Raw genomic sequence first — 15,143 nt, 5'->3', positions numbered from 1 at the left:
AAGAGTGTCAGAGTTGTCAAAAAAAACAAAACAATTGCTATTAAAGCTGCAAGCAGCGATGAAAGGGCCCTCGCACCCGGGCTCACCGCCACCCGTTGGCCTTAGGAAAACAGTGAACAGTGGGCTACATGCTTGTAAACGAGTAAATACAAGGGAAATATGTCAAAGTCATTTAAAAGTGCCACACTTCCTGTTGCCAACAGGTGGCGCTTTGAGTGTAACTGAATATTGCCATGTAGATGTCTTCAGGCCAGGACTGTTATCAAACATGTGAAGTTTGGAGCAGATCAGACATTGTATGCCTGAGTTAATCGCATACATTATCACTGAGCAAAGTGTTTCATGATTTAATGATTTGTTTCTAGTATTTTTGGTACTTCATGTCATATATAAATTTGTTTCTGGGAGTGAATTACAGTGCAAAGCATGCCATTTCCTGTTGCCAGCAGGTGGCGCTATGACTAACTGAATATTGGCATATAGATGTCTTTATGCCAGGACTCTTATCACACGTGAAGTTTGGGGCAGATCGGACACTGTATGTCTGAGTTACAACAGCTTCATCGTTCATGGCGAAACATCAGGCCGCCATGGGCACACCCTTCAACGGAGATTCAAGATCTTTGCAATTTAACATCATTAAGGCCTTAAGATTAGACTGACCATAAATGACATGCTTCTGGTTAAAATCTCTATGAGGGGTTAATCACAGTGTAAAACACGTCATTCCCTGATACCCACAGGTGGCGCTATGACTAACTGAATATTGCCATGTAGATGTCTTCAGGTCAGGACTCTGATAAAACATGTTAAGTTTCATACAGATCGTACATTGTATGCCCGAGTTACAACAACTTCCTGTTTCATGGCGAAACATCGAAATTTGTCAGGCCGCCAAGGACACACCCTTCAGCGAAAACTCTAGATCTTCGCAATTTAACATCACAAAGGCCTTTAGATTAGACTGACCAAATATGACCTCGACCTGATTAAAGCTCTAGGAGGAGTCTGTTAAAATAGAACGTGTGGAAATGGCAAAAACTGCCAAAATTTTGCAGAGAAAATTCAAAATATCTCACTTCCTGGTGGGTTAACAGATTTTGCACCCAGGGGCTTTTTTGTAGGTATTGGGCTGTTACATCTGTCTACGGAATGTCATACCTGTACCACGTAGGGCGCTTAATTGAAATTTTGTATGTGGCGCTGTCGAGCCATTTTGCCACACCTAATTCTACAACCAGATGTAAATTTTCACCACTTCTGATGCATGTGCAAAGTTTGAGCATGTTTAGGCCCTCAAAAATGCGATTCATTTTGGAGAAGAAGAATAATTGGCCGGGCAATTACAATAGGGTCCTCACACCATCGGTGCTCGGGCCCTAAATATCAAATTTTTTGGTAAAATAAAATAAAATAATATATTTTAGGCAATTAATCAATCATTTTCATGTATGTGAAATTTTCATATGCATACTATATCTCCCCCACCCTTTCCTCTTCCTTCCAGCGGGTCTAGATTATGTGGGAATCAGCCGTAACTTGGACTTTGCTCCAGGTGTGACCATGCAGACTTTCCGTGTGACTATTCTCGATGACCTGGGCCAGCCAGAGCTGGAGGGGCCAGAGACGTTTGAGCTGGTGCTGCGTATGCCCATGAACGCAGTCCTTGGAGAGCCTAGCAAAACTGTCATCACTATTAATGACACTGTTACAGACTGTGAGTAGAGGATTAAAACAACACTATGAAAAAAATAATAACAGTTTCAGAGTGCATTAAACTGCAGATACCTGAAACACTGAGATGAGTGATACTGGTTAATTATCGCTGCTGGGTATTTCTGCAGTACCCAAAGTCCAGTTTAGGGAGGCAGAGTACAAGGTGGATGAGGCTGATGGAGAGGTGAAGGCGATGGTGTACCGCAGTGGCGACATCAGTCAGAGGTCCACAGTCCTCTGTTACACTCGCCAGGGATCTGCCCAAGTCATGATGGATTATGATGAACGACCCAATACTGACGCATCCATCATCGTGTTTCTACCAGGTACCTTTTTTTTCCAACATGTTCCTTGACCAGCCTTTCATTCATGTCCTCATGATGTTCTCATCTTTTGTATCTCTGTTTACAGGGGAGATTGAGAAGCCATGTGTTGTGACTTTAGTGGATGACACGGTTCATGAAGAGGATGAGGAGTTCCGCTTGGTTTTGGGCACACCTAAGAGCAAATCACCATATGGAGCTTCAGTAGGAGAACAAAAAGAAGCTCTGGTCACAATCACTGACCATAAGGATAGTGAGTATAATTTTTTTCCTCTTATTCTTGACAAACATCAGCATTCATGAGCTTCTCTCACAGAAAACAAAACTACTTCTCCACCTCAGAGTCCATCATCAGGTTTGCTGAGATCAAATACAGTGTTAGGGAGCCACAACTTCCTGGAGAGATTGCTGTAGTGAAAATTCCTGTCCTGCGTCAGGGTGATACCTCCAAGGTCTCTGTGGTGAGAATTCATACCAAGGATGGCTCTGCAACATCAGGAGAGGACTACAATCCCCTTTCTCAAGGTCAGCAGAAGACTTATGAAGGCTACAAAATAAAAAGCCCATGAGATGCCTTACTATTAGCAGAAATAATTTTACAGAGATCAAAAAAGTAATGAAAAATCCTGACACAATTACGCTCACAGATAAACAAATCGGGTGTCTAATTCCTCTATGTACTTCTTTGTTTGTATGTCCCTACAGATGTGGAATTTAAGGAGGGTGAGACAGAGCATGTGGTGGAGATCCAGGTTCTGTATGATGGACAAAGAGAGATCCGTGAGGCTTTCACTGTTCACATGAAGCCTGACGAGTATATGGTGGCTGAGACACAGGTCAGAGACCATCATCTCTAAAAATACCCCCAGAGACGCCACATCGAACACTCGCATAGACTCACGCTAACGTGCCTCTCTTGCTAAAATAGCCATGTGGCAGCTGCCTCTGTCAGCAAGAGCCAATCGCTGTCTCCAATCTCTTTCAAATGAGTCTGTATGATGTAAATGGCCCTCAATGGTCACAGTGACCTATAAACAGTGTTATTCATTGAACATGTACACAAGCCTCTACAGTCTAGGCCTTAGAGCCATTTGGGGTGCTTTTTGCTATCTTGTTGACAGGGACAGACTGAGAGACGACAGGAAATTAAATTGAGAAGAGAGCATGAACTTGGGTCACTCGCACATAAACTTCACACGTCAAGTCTCTGACTTAACGTTTAAAATGTGTTTGTATAGAGCTTTACTACTTAGACAAGTACTATATTATATACAGTACAAGTACAATTCTTATATCTTAATAAGTTCTCAAATATTTCCCTAAGAACATCTGCTTTTTTCTTCTTGTGGAAAAAATTACAGTCTTTGGCATTGTTTGATTATATGGCAATTCCTGCCGAAGACTCACTGATCAACTCATTGAAAAACACTTCAAAGGCCATCTTTTTGTGCTGTCTGCAGATTACCTCAAAATTCATAATAAGCATACACAACATTTTTGTTGCGACGGGATTGATGGAGTTCAGCACTTGGCAATGCATTTTTTTAATATGCCATGTATTTTAAATAATCATAAAGACCCTTTCTCAGTCTAGAGTGGTTTGTTGCATTCATTTGCACACCACTGGTGTCAGTTCAGATTTGTGCACATCCCTAGTAAGAGTAATATGCATTATATAGCTAGTGTTTTGTAATGCTTAACATTGGAAACAACACAATAAATTCATCCCAATAAAATAGTACCTTTGGAGATTTAAGACAAGTTTAGCTTATCCTAACTTTAAGACAATTATTTGTAGAACATTCCTTTCAGGAATTCAAATTCTTCTTATTTTTTGTCTTAAGAACCATTTTGAGAGAAAAAATGAGAACATTTTAAAGAAATGTTTTTAGGAATACATATATTCTTAACTTTATTCTTAAGGAAATAACTGCAACATTTTGTCATAAACATGTCAAGGTTCATAGTAAGTTGATAGTCTTTTTTACTGCTGCTTACGTTACTGTAGCATTTACATACTCTATTGTTCCTCAAATTTGATTGAGAGTCTAATGGTTGTTGTTTTTTTTCCCTTTCCTACTTTCTGTAGATGAATAAGGCTATTGTGTACATCGAAGAGATGAATAGTGTGGCTGATGTCACCTTCCCAGCAGTGCCTCAGGTGGTGTCACTGCTGCTGTATGATGACACAATTCGGGCTAAGGACAATCCCCACCCTCCAACTGGCTACCCTGTTGTCTGTGTCACGGTAAGTGATGCTAATGATGTTCCCAGTTAATCACTTTGTGGGATTTGTCTCATTTTATTTTTGACAGTTTCCCTTTCATTTGCCATATAAAGCGTATGGTAAAAATGTAGAGGAAAAAGTAAAAACAGACCTTGCAATAAGGAGATGGTCTTAATGAAGTAACTCACCCTTCGCAAAGATCTGCACCCCTTAGTTAATGTCGCTACGTCCGACAAGCCATGGTGCTCTCATGCCACACATCATGTTCTCACGCAGTGAAAAATACATTGCGGAGTAAAGAAGACACTGACAACGCGCCAACAGACAAGACAGAGGTGGTTACTTTTGGTATGAAACAAAGTCTTACACCGTGTCTACGCCGGACGCAAGTGGCGCGACGCGTCAAAAGACAATAGAACCCATTATAATCTGTGATACTGTCTACACAGGATGTGGCGCGACGCGATAAATTCCTGACAGTGAACGGATTCCCCGCTCTATTTCTGACATAGTCCAAGTGCTTTCCAACGGTCGTCTTGTCGCGTTCAGTGTAGACAGCTTTTAGCCGCTGCGGCGCGATGCGACGCGATAAAAGTCGCGTCTGGTGTAGACACGGTGTTAGCTTTCATATTTTGTAATTTTTAAAAAAAATTCCAACAATAACATTTTGTGCCTCTTTAATGTGTCACGACTGATCGCTGTAGCGCCTCAGTTCAAGCAACACGTAAACCATTCAAATCTTCCTTTGCACGAAAAAAACATGAACATCAGAATCAGAAGGTATATTGTTTCAACAGCGGACAGACGTCAATACACTATTTTTCAAGTTCAAGTCCACCGACGTTAATTCTGCATTATGATTGGTCTTCACTCCTGGAGAAAGGGTGAATTGAACCAATAACTAAATGCTGTGGAATATGACTCCAAATATGATTAGGGGTGGATACAATATCTTTTGTCTCTAATTTTTCAAAAAAATTAAAATAAATAAATAAAAAAACTTTAATAATTCTGATTGTTTTCTTGTAATTATGTTCCTCAGGCATGCAACCCCAAATACTTTGACTTTGACAAGACTGGCTCAATTTGTTCAGTGGAGAACATCAATGACACACTAACTCAGTACCGCTGGATGGTTAGTGCCCCCAGTGGGCCGGATGGAGTCACCAGCCCCATGCGCGAAGTGGACACCAACACCTTCTTCACTAACACCAAGTCCATCACCTTGGACTCCATCTACTTCCAGGCAGGTTCCCGTGTGCAGTGTGCCGCCCGAGCCTTCAACGCCAATGGAGACGCTGGGCTGGAGCTCAGTTCGCCCATTGTGGTCATCAGCCGAGAGGAGGGTGAGGCTCTTGTGACTACCACAATTTGGATTGCTGCTCAATTCTTTAAGAATTATTAATATGAAATTCAACAAGAAAAAGGTTTTGTTTGTATATTGGTTTGTTTTACTGTTTTCTGGGTTGTCTAGGAAAATGAATAAGTTTGAAAGTTTAATCAAGTTGTCTGCTATCCTTAGGCCTGTGTCAGCCTCGTATACCTGGAACAGTGGGTGCTGAACCGTTCTCAGCTAAAATCCGTTACACTGGCCCGGATGACCCTGACTACCCCAATCTGATCAAACTCACTGTTACTATGCCGCACATGGATGGTGAGTGACCACCTCCATCACAAATAATGCAATATTAAGTAAGTAAATGTCAATCGAAATAAATCCAGGATATTAATCTTCATTGTTTTTTCTCAGGCATGCTGCCTGTTATCTCCACACGTCCCCTTTCAAACTTTGAGCTAACCCTTAGTCCAGATGGTACACGAGTAGGAAACCACCGCTGCTCTAACCTCTTGGATTTCAACGAGATCCAAACAGCGCATGGTTTTATCACTGATGCCACAAAGAACCCAGAAATTATTGGCGAGACTTCACCGTACCAGTACAGCGTGGCCATGCGTAGCACCAATTCCCTTCGATTCTACCGCAACCTTAACCTTGAGGCATGTCTGTGGGAGTTCAGTAGCTACTATGACATGTCAGAGCTGCTGAATGACTGCGGGGGATCGATTGGCACAGATGGACAGGTATTTCAGGAATCAGATTACAGGATTCCGTGTCATTCAAAGCTATGATCATTCTAATTTTACTGTAAATATAAAAGTTTGGGGTCAATAAGATTGTTTTAATGTTTTTGAAAGAAGACTCTTGTGCTGCATTTAAAAATACAATTGTGAAATATTTTAAATATAAGAATATAAAACAATTTTAAATTGTAATATTAATGCATCCTTGCTAAATATAAATTTTCATTTTTATTTTGTATGTAGAATTATTATTTTATATGTTAAATACTTGATTAAGCTGCTTGATGTTTATGCAGAGAATTTGTACATAGTTCCTAACTTTTATATATACATTACCGCTCAAAAGTTTGGGATCGGTAAGATTTTTAATGTTTTTAAAAGAAGTTTCGTCTGCTCACCAAGAGTGCATTTATTTAATTAAAAATACAGTAAAAAACAGTAATATTGTGAAATATTATTACAATTTAAAATGACTGTTTTCTATTTGAAAATATTTTAAAACGTAATTTATTCTTGTGTTGGCAAAGCTGAATTTTCAGCATCGTTAATCCAGTCTTCAGTGTCACATGATCCTTCAGAAATCATTCTAATATGATGATTTGCTGCTCAAGAAACATTTATTGTGTACAGATGTATAAAATATTTGTGTACAATATTTTTTTTTCAGGATTCTTTGATGAATAGTGTTTATTTGAAATCTAATCTTTTGTAACATTATAAATGTCTTTACTGTCACTTTTGATTGATTTAATGCATCCTTACTGAATAAAAGTATTAATTTCTTTAATTTCTTTTCAAAAAAATAAAAATAAAAATTCTTACTGACCCCAAACTTTTGAACTGTAGTGTAAAATGTTACAAAAGCTTTGTATTTTAGATAAATGCTGTTCTTTTGAACGTTTCTATTCATCAAGGAATCCTGAAAAAAAAAAAAAAAATACACAACTGTTTTCAACATTGATAATAATAACAAATATTTCTTGAGGAACTAATCATCATATTAGAATGATTTCTGAAGGATCATGTGACACTGAAGACTGGAGTAATGATGCTGAAAATTCAGCTTTGCCAACACGAAAATAAATTACTTTGTAAAATATATTCAAATAGAAAACAGTTATTTTAAATTGTAATAATTTTTCACAATATTATTGTTTTTACTGTATTTTTAATTAAATAAATTAAGCCTTTGTGAGCAGACAAAACTTCTTTTAAAAACATTAAAAATCTTACCAATCCCAAACTTTTGAGCGGTAGTGTATGTATATATATATATATATATATATATATATATATATATATATATATATATATATATATATATTAGGAACTATGTGCAAATTCTCTGCATAAACATGTTCATATAGAGACTGAAAATCTCTATGAAAACATATTTCCAGCTTCAACTCACAGAGACAGCATTTGTTTATCATTAAGACTGAGAAGGTTCTTGTACATTTTACACATTTATTTAATTTTTTAATGTGTTTTCCTCTGTTCCTGTGTCTGTAGGTGCTGAATCTAGTTCAGTCCTATGTAACCCTGAGGGTGCCTCTGTTTGTGTCCTATGTCTTCCACTCTCCTGTTGCTGTTGGTGGCTGGCAACATTTTGACCTACGTTCTGAGCTGAGGCTCACTTTTGTGTATGACACTGCCATCTTATGGCAAGATGGTATTGGAAGCCCACCAGAGGCTGAGCTACAAGGTAGATATGCCATAGTGCCATAAGTTTTGGATACCATGCATCAGAAATTTTAATAGATGGTGAATTCAAATAGACATGAATACAAATTATTTTAGAGACCGAATTAAAGCAGATTTTAAAACATTTATTAGTATTAGTCTGTCTAGTCACTGTAATCTGTCTGATGTTGTTATTTGTGTAATTATTTTATAGGTGCCATGTATCCCACAAGCATGAGAATAAATGATGATGGCCGTCTTGTTGTCAACTTTAAGACTGAGGCTCGATTCAGGGGACAGTTTGTCATGTCTCACCCAGGTAACCCAAAAACACAGACACACACATACCTGTTGACAGGCCCTCCTTTAACTCTCTTCCACTGTGTTGTCAAACTTTGCCCCAAAGAGATAAATCTATGAGCTACAGTCGCCTACACTGACATCCTTTACTGACAAAAACCTTTACTGCCCTCTACTGGTGACACTAATCTCTCAAAACCTTTTCCCACTTTAAGAGTAATAAAATAGAAATGATTTTGGTAAAAAAGATTTGGTGTTCTGTTTTAACACATTTCCTTGTTAATACATTTTACAGTCAAAACCACGTTTTAGTATTTAAAAAGCTATGTATTATATTTGAGGAAACGCAGCTCATGATAAACACGCTTTTGGTATTTTAGTTTGTAAATTTTACGGCCTATTTTGGAATTTACTTTTACTAACACAGTATAGGTCATTATAAAACATCTCAGTCTCAGTTATTTATATGAGCTCTTGTCACTGAGCTTGTAAATGTAATGTAAAGTTTAAACATGATTAGGTTAGGACCGGGTTTGTTTTGGCGCGCTTTAGTCCAACACTTGTTGTCGCCATTCAAATCTCGTGTGGCGCCACGTTGGAAATACTTAAAAAATTACCTCATTGCGATGCATTTCTCACGAATGTCCTACTGTCCTCTAGTCTTCCAAAATAAAGATTCATAAATTCTTCATGAGCACCAATTCATATCCGTTTACATTTCTCGTATTTTCTTCTTTGCTTCATATTGGTCACGCGGTAGTAACTTTTGGCCTCTGATTGGTCGAAGAGTGGCACACTGGCAAGAGATATATGATTTCTGTAGATTAAATAAAACAGTATATTAGCCTACTTGATTTTTCTTAAAATATTTTGGATACAGTACATTGCTAAACAATATAATAACAACAATAATAGATTTAATATTTTTCTAGAAAAATATTAAATGTGTGATTGAATGCAAATATTATTTTATATAAATGTTAATAAAATCAAACTGGTTTTGAAGTTATGTTTATTTGGAATTTGACATGTCTGGGATGTGTATTGGCTTTCAGGAACCACTTTGTCCTCTATGGTAATGTCAGCGGATCACCCTGGACTCACATTCACTCTCTCCCTGGTCAGAACTGAACCCACTTACAACCAGCCCATGCAACAATGGAGCTTTGTTTCTGACTTTGCTGTAAGTTTAGCTGTTTTTTGTTTGTTTTGCCTTTTATTTTATTTAGATAATGTCAGTCATACAATTCACAGATGTTGGCTATAAATTTTATGAATATTACAAAGGTAAACTGGTCATATGTGCGTGTAGGTGAGAGACTATTCTGGCACCTATACTGTGAAGCTGATTCCATGCAGTGCTTCACCTAATGGGGAGTTCAGCATACCCCCTGTGTGCCACCCGAGGGAGCCCCTCACCTTCGACATGGACATCCGCTTCCAACAGGTTGGTTTCAACTTCTTCATTTACCTTCACATTGTGAGAATATGTAGTTGACATGTTTATTAATTCAACTACAGACCTACTATAAGGTTACAGCATGGTCATCTAATCCTGTCAGTCACAATGAATATATAAACATGACGCATAAACACCTGCTTGTTTTGTGCTGTTCCTCAGGTGAGTGACCCTGTATCAGCAGAGTTTAGTTTGAACACACAGATGTTCCTGCTATCGAAGAAGGAGCTGTGGCTGTCTGATGGCTCCATGGGCTTTGGAGAGGGCACGGACACTGCCTTCATGGAAGGTAATAGACACCCAAGGACTATAATAATATAATTATTTAAATTTAGTTTAGGTGAAAACCACTGAATTTATTATTCATTCAGTCCCTGTATTGAGTGTGAAACTAATCTAATCTAATTTGCTTTCCTCTAGGTTCTAAGATCTATGGGCGTGTGATGGTGGACCCAGTGCAGAACCTGGGTGATTCTTTCTCCTGCAGCATAGAGAAAGTGTTCCTGTGTACTGGTACGGATGGTTATGTGCCAAAGTACAACCCTACAAATAAAGAGTATGGATGCCTGGCTGATGCTCCATCCCTGCTTTACAGGCTCAAGATCCTGGTATGTTATTTTTCTTTTCAACCTCATACCCTATGTTTTACCTTTCATTGTGAATGTGGATCTTAATTTGTATAGCGGAAGATCAAAGAGTCAGTGAAAACATTTATACCATTTTATAAATTTAAATTTAGTTTACAAACCCGATTCCAAAAAAGTTGGGACACTGTACAAATTGTGAATAAAAAAGGAATGCAATAATTTACAAATCTCATAAACTTGTATTTTATTCACAATAGAATATAGATAACATATCAAATGTTGAAAGTGAGACATTTTGAAATGTCATGCCAAATATTGGCTCATTTTGGATTTCATGAGAGCTACACATTCCAAAAAAGTTGGGACAGGTAGCAATAAGAGGCCGGAAAAGTTAAATGTACATATAAGGAACAGCTGGAGGGCCAATTTGCAACTTATTAGGTCAATTGGCAACATGATTGGGTATAAAAAGAGCCTCTCAGAGTGGCAGTGTCGCTCAGAAGTCAAGATGGGCAGAGGATCACCAATTCCCCCAATGCTGCGGAGAAAAATAGTGGAGCAATATCAGAAAGGAGTTTCTCAGAGAAAAATTGCAAAGAGTTTGAAGTTATCATCATCTACAGTGCATAATATCATCCAAAGATTCAGAGAATCTGGAACAATCTCTGTGCGTAAGGGTCAAGCCCGGAAAACCACACTGGATGCCCGTGATCTTCGGGCCCTTAGACGGCACTGCATCACATAAAGGGGTTCTACTGTAATGGAAATCACAACATGGGCTCAGGAATACTTCCAGAAAACATTGTCGGTGAACACAATCCACTGTGCCATTCGCCGTTGCCAGCTAAAACTCTATAGGTCAAAAAAGAAGCCATATCTAAACATGATCCAGAAGCACAGGGGTTTTCTCTGGGCCAAGGCTCATTCAAAATGGACTGTGGCAAAGTGGAAAACTGTTCTGTGGTCAGACGAATCAAAATTTGAAGTTCTTTTTGGAAAACTGAGACGCCATGTAATCCGGACTAAAGAGGACAAGGCCAACCCAAGTTGTTATCAGCGCTCAGTTCTGAAGCCTGCATCTCTGATGGTATGGGGTTGCACGAGTGCCTGTGGCATGGGCAGTTTACACATCTGGAAAGGCACCATCAATGCTGAAAGGTATATCCAAGTTCTAGAACAACATATGCTCCCATCCAGACGTCGTCTCTTTCAGGGAAGACCTTGCATTTTCCAACATGACAATGCCAGACCACATACTGCATCAATTACAACATCATGGCTGTGTAGAAGAAGGATCCGGTTATTGAAATGGCCAGCCTGCAGTCCAGATCTTTCACCCATAGAAAACATTTGGTGCATCATAAAGAGGAAGATGCGGCAAAGAAGACCTAAGACAGTTGAGCAACTAGAAGCCTGTATTAGACAAGAATGGTACAACATTCCTGTTCCTAAACTTGAGCAACTTGTCACTTCAGTCCCCAGACGTTTGCAGACTGTTTTAAAAAGAAGAGGGGATGCCACACAGTGGTAAACATGGCCTTGTCCCAACTTTTTTGAGATGTGTTGATGCCATGAAATTTAAAATCAACTTATTTTTCCCTTAAAATGATACATTTTCTCAGTTTAAACATTTGATATGTCATCTATGTTATATTCTGAATAAAATATTGAAATTTGAAACTTCCACATCATTGCATTCTGTTTTTATTCACAATTTGTACAGTGTCCCAACTTTTTTGGAATCGGGTTTGTAGTAAGAGACTTCCTGACCTTGACACAGTCTTTAAGGTCTGCAGTTCCTCTACGATATAATTTCCTGTTTTGGGGGAGGTTTTATGCGCATTTGTGTATGTAGATTGCACCAGAAGGTTTTGATTTGTCATACAAAAGTTTTTCAAATATTAATAAGGATTGAAGCAGTTTTGATGTTTTTTTTTTTTTTTTTTCAAAGGAACAATAATAAAAGATAATTTAATAACAAGAGATTGTTTTTTTTTCTTACATTATTATATCAGGGTAGATGTATCGCCTTGACAATTTGACTTTATGCCGCCCAAAAAATTTTAAATTAAATGTTTTTTTTTTTTTTTAGAAATGAAAAACATGCTCATCATAGATTAGGTGTTTTCAAGTCATTGTATGTAACTCCATGTTAAATAAATTAATTTTTTGTTTATCACCAATTAAATGTATGATATGGACATGTTGGTTTTTGAACTTTAGGACAAAGCTCAGCCAGAAACCCAGGCCATCACTTTTGGAAATGTCCAGTTTGATGCCAGTCTGGCTTTGGATACCCCTGGAGCCTTGCCTTTGGTCAGACAACCTGGATCAGATGGTTTCACCCTGTCATCATCTCCCCTCTTCCAGGTCAGAGACTCACCATATTTTATAACTATAGTGAAACCCAAAGGTGCACAATTTTCATCCAGAATATTAAGATAGATTGTTCAATTCCTCAGGTCGCTGCTGGCCGTGAATGGTTCATCCACACCATCTACACCCTTCGTTCTAGAGAGAACGCCATCCGAGGCATTGGTAAAAGAAGCCTTGAGTACCACCATGCTATATCCTCCGCCGTAGCTGACCCTGGCCCCCAGTCCCGTAATCGACGTGCAGTACCTGACCCAGAAGCTTTCGACATCGGTGTTGAAAATAACCGAGGCACCAACATTCAGCATATCGCCCTGGACCGCTCAAACCGACTCCGGGTGAGCCAGCCATGGGGCCGTGAGCTTGAACTAGAGCACCCCCTGGTGGAGGGGAGCCTGGGTAAGGGGCCTGGTTCAGAGTTATCTCTTCCCGCTGGCATGTCCACATTGCTCTGGGTAGCTGGGCTCATCCTGCTGGTATGCCTGGTTGTAGTTCTGGTGGTTCTCTTGATGCGACGCAAGCAGAAAGAGAAAAAGTACCCAGCTTATTCCACTTCATCCTGCACAGCATACAAGGAGCCCACAAGACACAATGTGGACAGCTCTGAGGTTTAAACCCCCCCCTGTTCCTTGTTCATTAAGACATGCCAAAACTAACTCTCACCATGGTGCTTTCTTGTCAAGAAGCAGCTGAAGTTATGGAGATGGAAATATTCTGAGATCTAAAGCCAAATGACACCATCCAATATATGGCGTTTTTGGAGCATTTAACAGCTTCAGTGAAGACATCTTGACTCCAAGACTCCTCAAGTTGCTTGTTGCCTTTCTCTTAAGATTATGTTTGAGCTTCATAGTACTAATTTTATTTTAGCATGCTCCAATCAGTAGACCTGTGAACCAGAATTGGCCACAGAAAACATGCTCAGACAAACAGAGTGAATCTGTGCTTCAGTTTTTGTCAAACTCAGATTATTTGCAAATTTAACAAGCATTGCTCCATTATATATAAATCAACCCATTTAATTTTTTCCAAATAATAAAAAAAAGGTCTACAACAACATATTACACACATATATATATATATATATATATATATATATATATATATATATATATATATATATATATACCTTTAAATGGTAAATTTACCTCGCTATGAATTGCATATGTTGGTCATTATAGCCAAAACCAGCAATCTCAGCAGTTACCTAGGCAATTTGAACAATTTAAATGTTCAGGATCATCAAGTCTTTCTTTCTTTTTTTTTTTTTTTAATCAGTCCATTTTAACTTCAGCCGATATGTAACAGTTCTTCTTCTGAGTGTGTGTGTGTGATTTGTTAAGCAAATTGAAAGATGCAAGAACTGGCTTCTTCGAACATTTATGTAATAAATGTATCTATTTTTATATGTTCCATGACATGAACTGCTGTGTAAAAGAGCACAGGCCAGCGTTCCCACATGATCGATGTGTTGCTATGCAAAAGGAGAGTACTGTTCAAGTTCATAACTATTCAGAATGTACTTATTTTTATACCTTTTCAGGATGTTAAAATGTGGTTCAGAATCACACATTAATGCTGTGTGTACATAGTTGCCTATTCTTTATCTAATGTCAAAAGGAGAGACTGGTTTAAACATAAGATAGTACATGATAAAATACACCCTGATAAAACTTGAAAACTTGTGAACCACACATACAAAGTGTTTTTTTTTTCCATGTTAAAAAATCATTACAGATTTACAAAATTGAAACAAAGAATGATGAATATTCAAATTATAAGTTTAAATTGTTACTACTGTTAGATTTTTAGTTTTTATTTTGTGGCTTCCCAGTCGGTGATACTTATTTCAATTTATTGTTTAATGCTAAATATTTTTCAATTTATTAAAATTTAATAGACGCAAACCAATTTTACAAACATTTTTTAATTTATATCTCATCTTGTATTATGGAAATTGCTAACATCAGATTACACCAGGACAAAAAGGTTTAAACAGATTTGAAGTCTATGTTAGCTAATACACCATTAACTTTGTGTTTGGGGGGGGAAACTGCCATTTTATCAGAATGTTTTTGATTTTTTTTTTTTTTTTTTTTTTTTTTTGCTGATGAAAAGAATTCTGTAAAGATACTTGTTTAATTATAAAGTGCCTGTTAAGTGTTTAAAATATAAATGCCTACTTCTATAAGCTGAGACAAGTTGAATTTCTGTCATTTAACATGTAACATGTTCCAGGCAGTGAGTGATCAGAATGCAGTAAACAACTTTAACAAATTCCAAGCACAAACAAAGTGCATTGATGAAAGATTTTGCAGTTGAGTCTCACTTATAGGGACAGATATCTATCAGCACAACAGGGTGTAATATTAAAGGGTTAGTTCACCCAAAAA

General features: G+C 38.0%; 1 protein-coding gene and 1 long non-coding RNA gene across 2 annotated transcripts in view; one reads left to right on the top strand and one right to left on the bottom strand.

The window, feature by feature from the left end:
* LOC125272076 overlaps positions 1-9,214 on the bottom strand; it is a 62,267-nt gene extending 53,053 nt beyond the window's left edge. The window contains exon 1 of the long non-coding RNA XR_007185760.1: positions 8,949-9,214. This is a non-coding gene — a long non-coding RNA (uncharacterized LOC125272076). The remainder of the gene's footprint in view (positions 1-8,948) is intronic.
* Positions 1-15,143, top strand: part of frem3 (Fras1 related extracellular matrix 3) — a 35,104-nt gene extending 19,961 nt beyond the window's left edge. The window contains exons 8-24 of the mRNA XM_048196646.1: positions 1,508-1,717; positions 1,845-2,042; positions 2,128-2,292; positions 2,382-2,564; positions 2,745-2,875; positions 4,129-4,287; positions 5,309-5,612; positions 5,789-5,920; positions 6,017-6,348; positions 7,861-8,053; positions 8,246-8,350; positions 9,387-9,514; positions 9,644-9,778; positions 9,953-10,079; positions 10,211-10,398; positions 12,601-12,747; positions 12,840-15,143. Coding sequence (XP_048052603.1) covers positions 1,508-1,717; positions 1,845-2,042; positions 2,128-2,292; positions 2,382-2,564; positions 2,745-2,875; positions 4,129-4,287; positions 5,309-5,612; positions 5,789-5,920; positions 6,017-6,348; positions 7,861-8,053; positions 8,246-8,350; positions 9,387-9,514; positions 9,644-9,778; positions 9,953-10,079; positions 10,211-10,398; positions 12,601-12,747; positions 12,840-13,364 — 3,362 coding nt within the window. The 3' untranslated portion in view covers positions 13,365-15,143. The remainder of the gene's footprint in view (positions 1-1,507; positions 1,718-1,844; positions 2,043-2,127; positions 2,293-2,381; positions 2,565-2,744; positions 2,876-4,128; positions 4,288-5,308; positions 5,613-5,788; positions 5,921-6,016; positions 6,349-7,860; positions 8,054-8,245; positions 8,351-9,386; positions 9,515-9,643; positions 9,779-9,952; positions 10,080-10,210; positions 10,399-12,600; positions 12,748-12,839) is intronic.

The sequence above is a fragment of the Megalobrama amblycephala genome, linkage group LG7, assembly GCF_018812025.1.
Source record: "Megalobrama amblycephala isolate DHTTF-2021 linkage group LG7, ASM1881202v1, whole genome shotgun sequence".
In the NCBI taxonomy this organism is placed as follows: Eukaryota; Metazoa; Chordata; class Actinopteri; order Cypriniformes; family Xenocyprididae; genus Megalobrama; species Megalobrama amblycephala.
The sequence above is the reverse complement of the archived record's forward strand: the minus strand, read 5'-3'. Positions and strand labels throughout refer to the sequence as shown.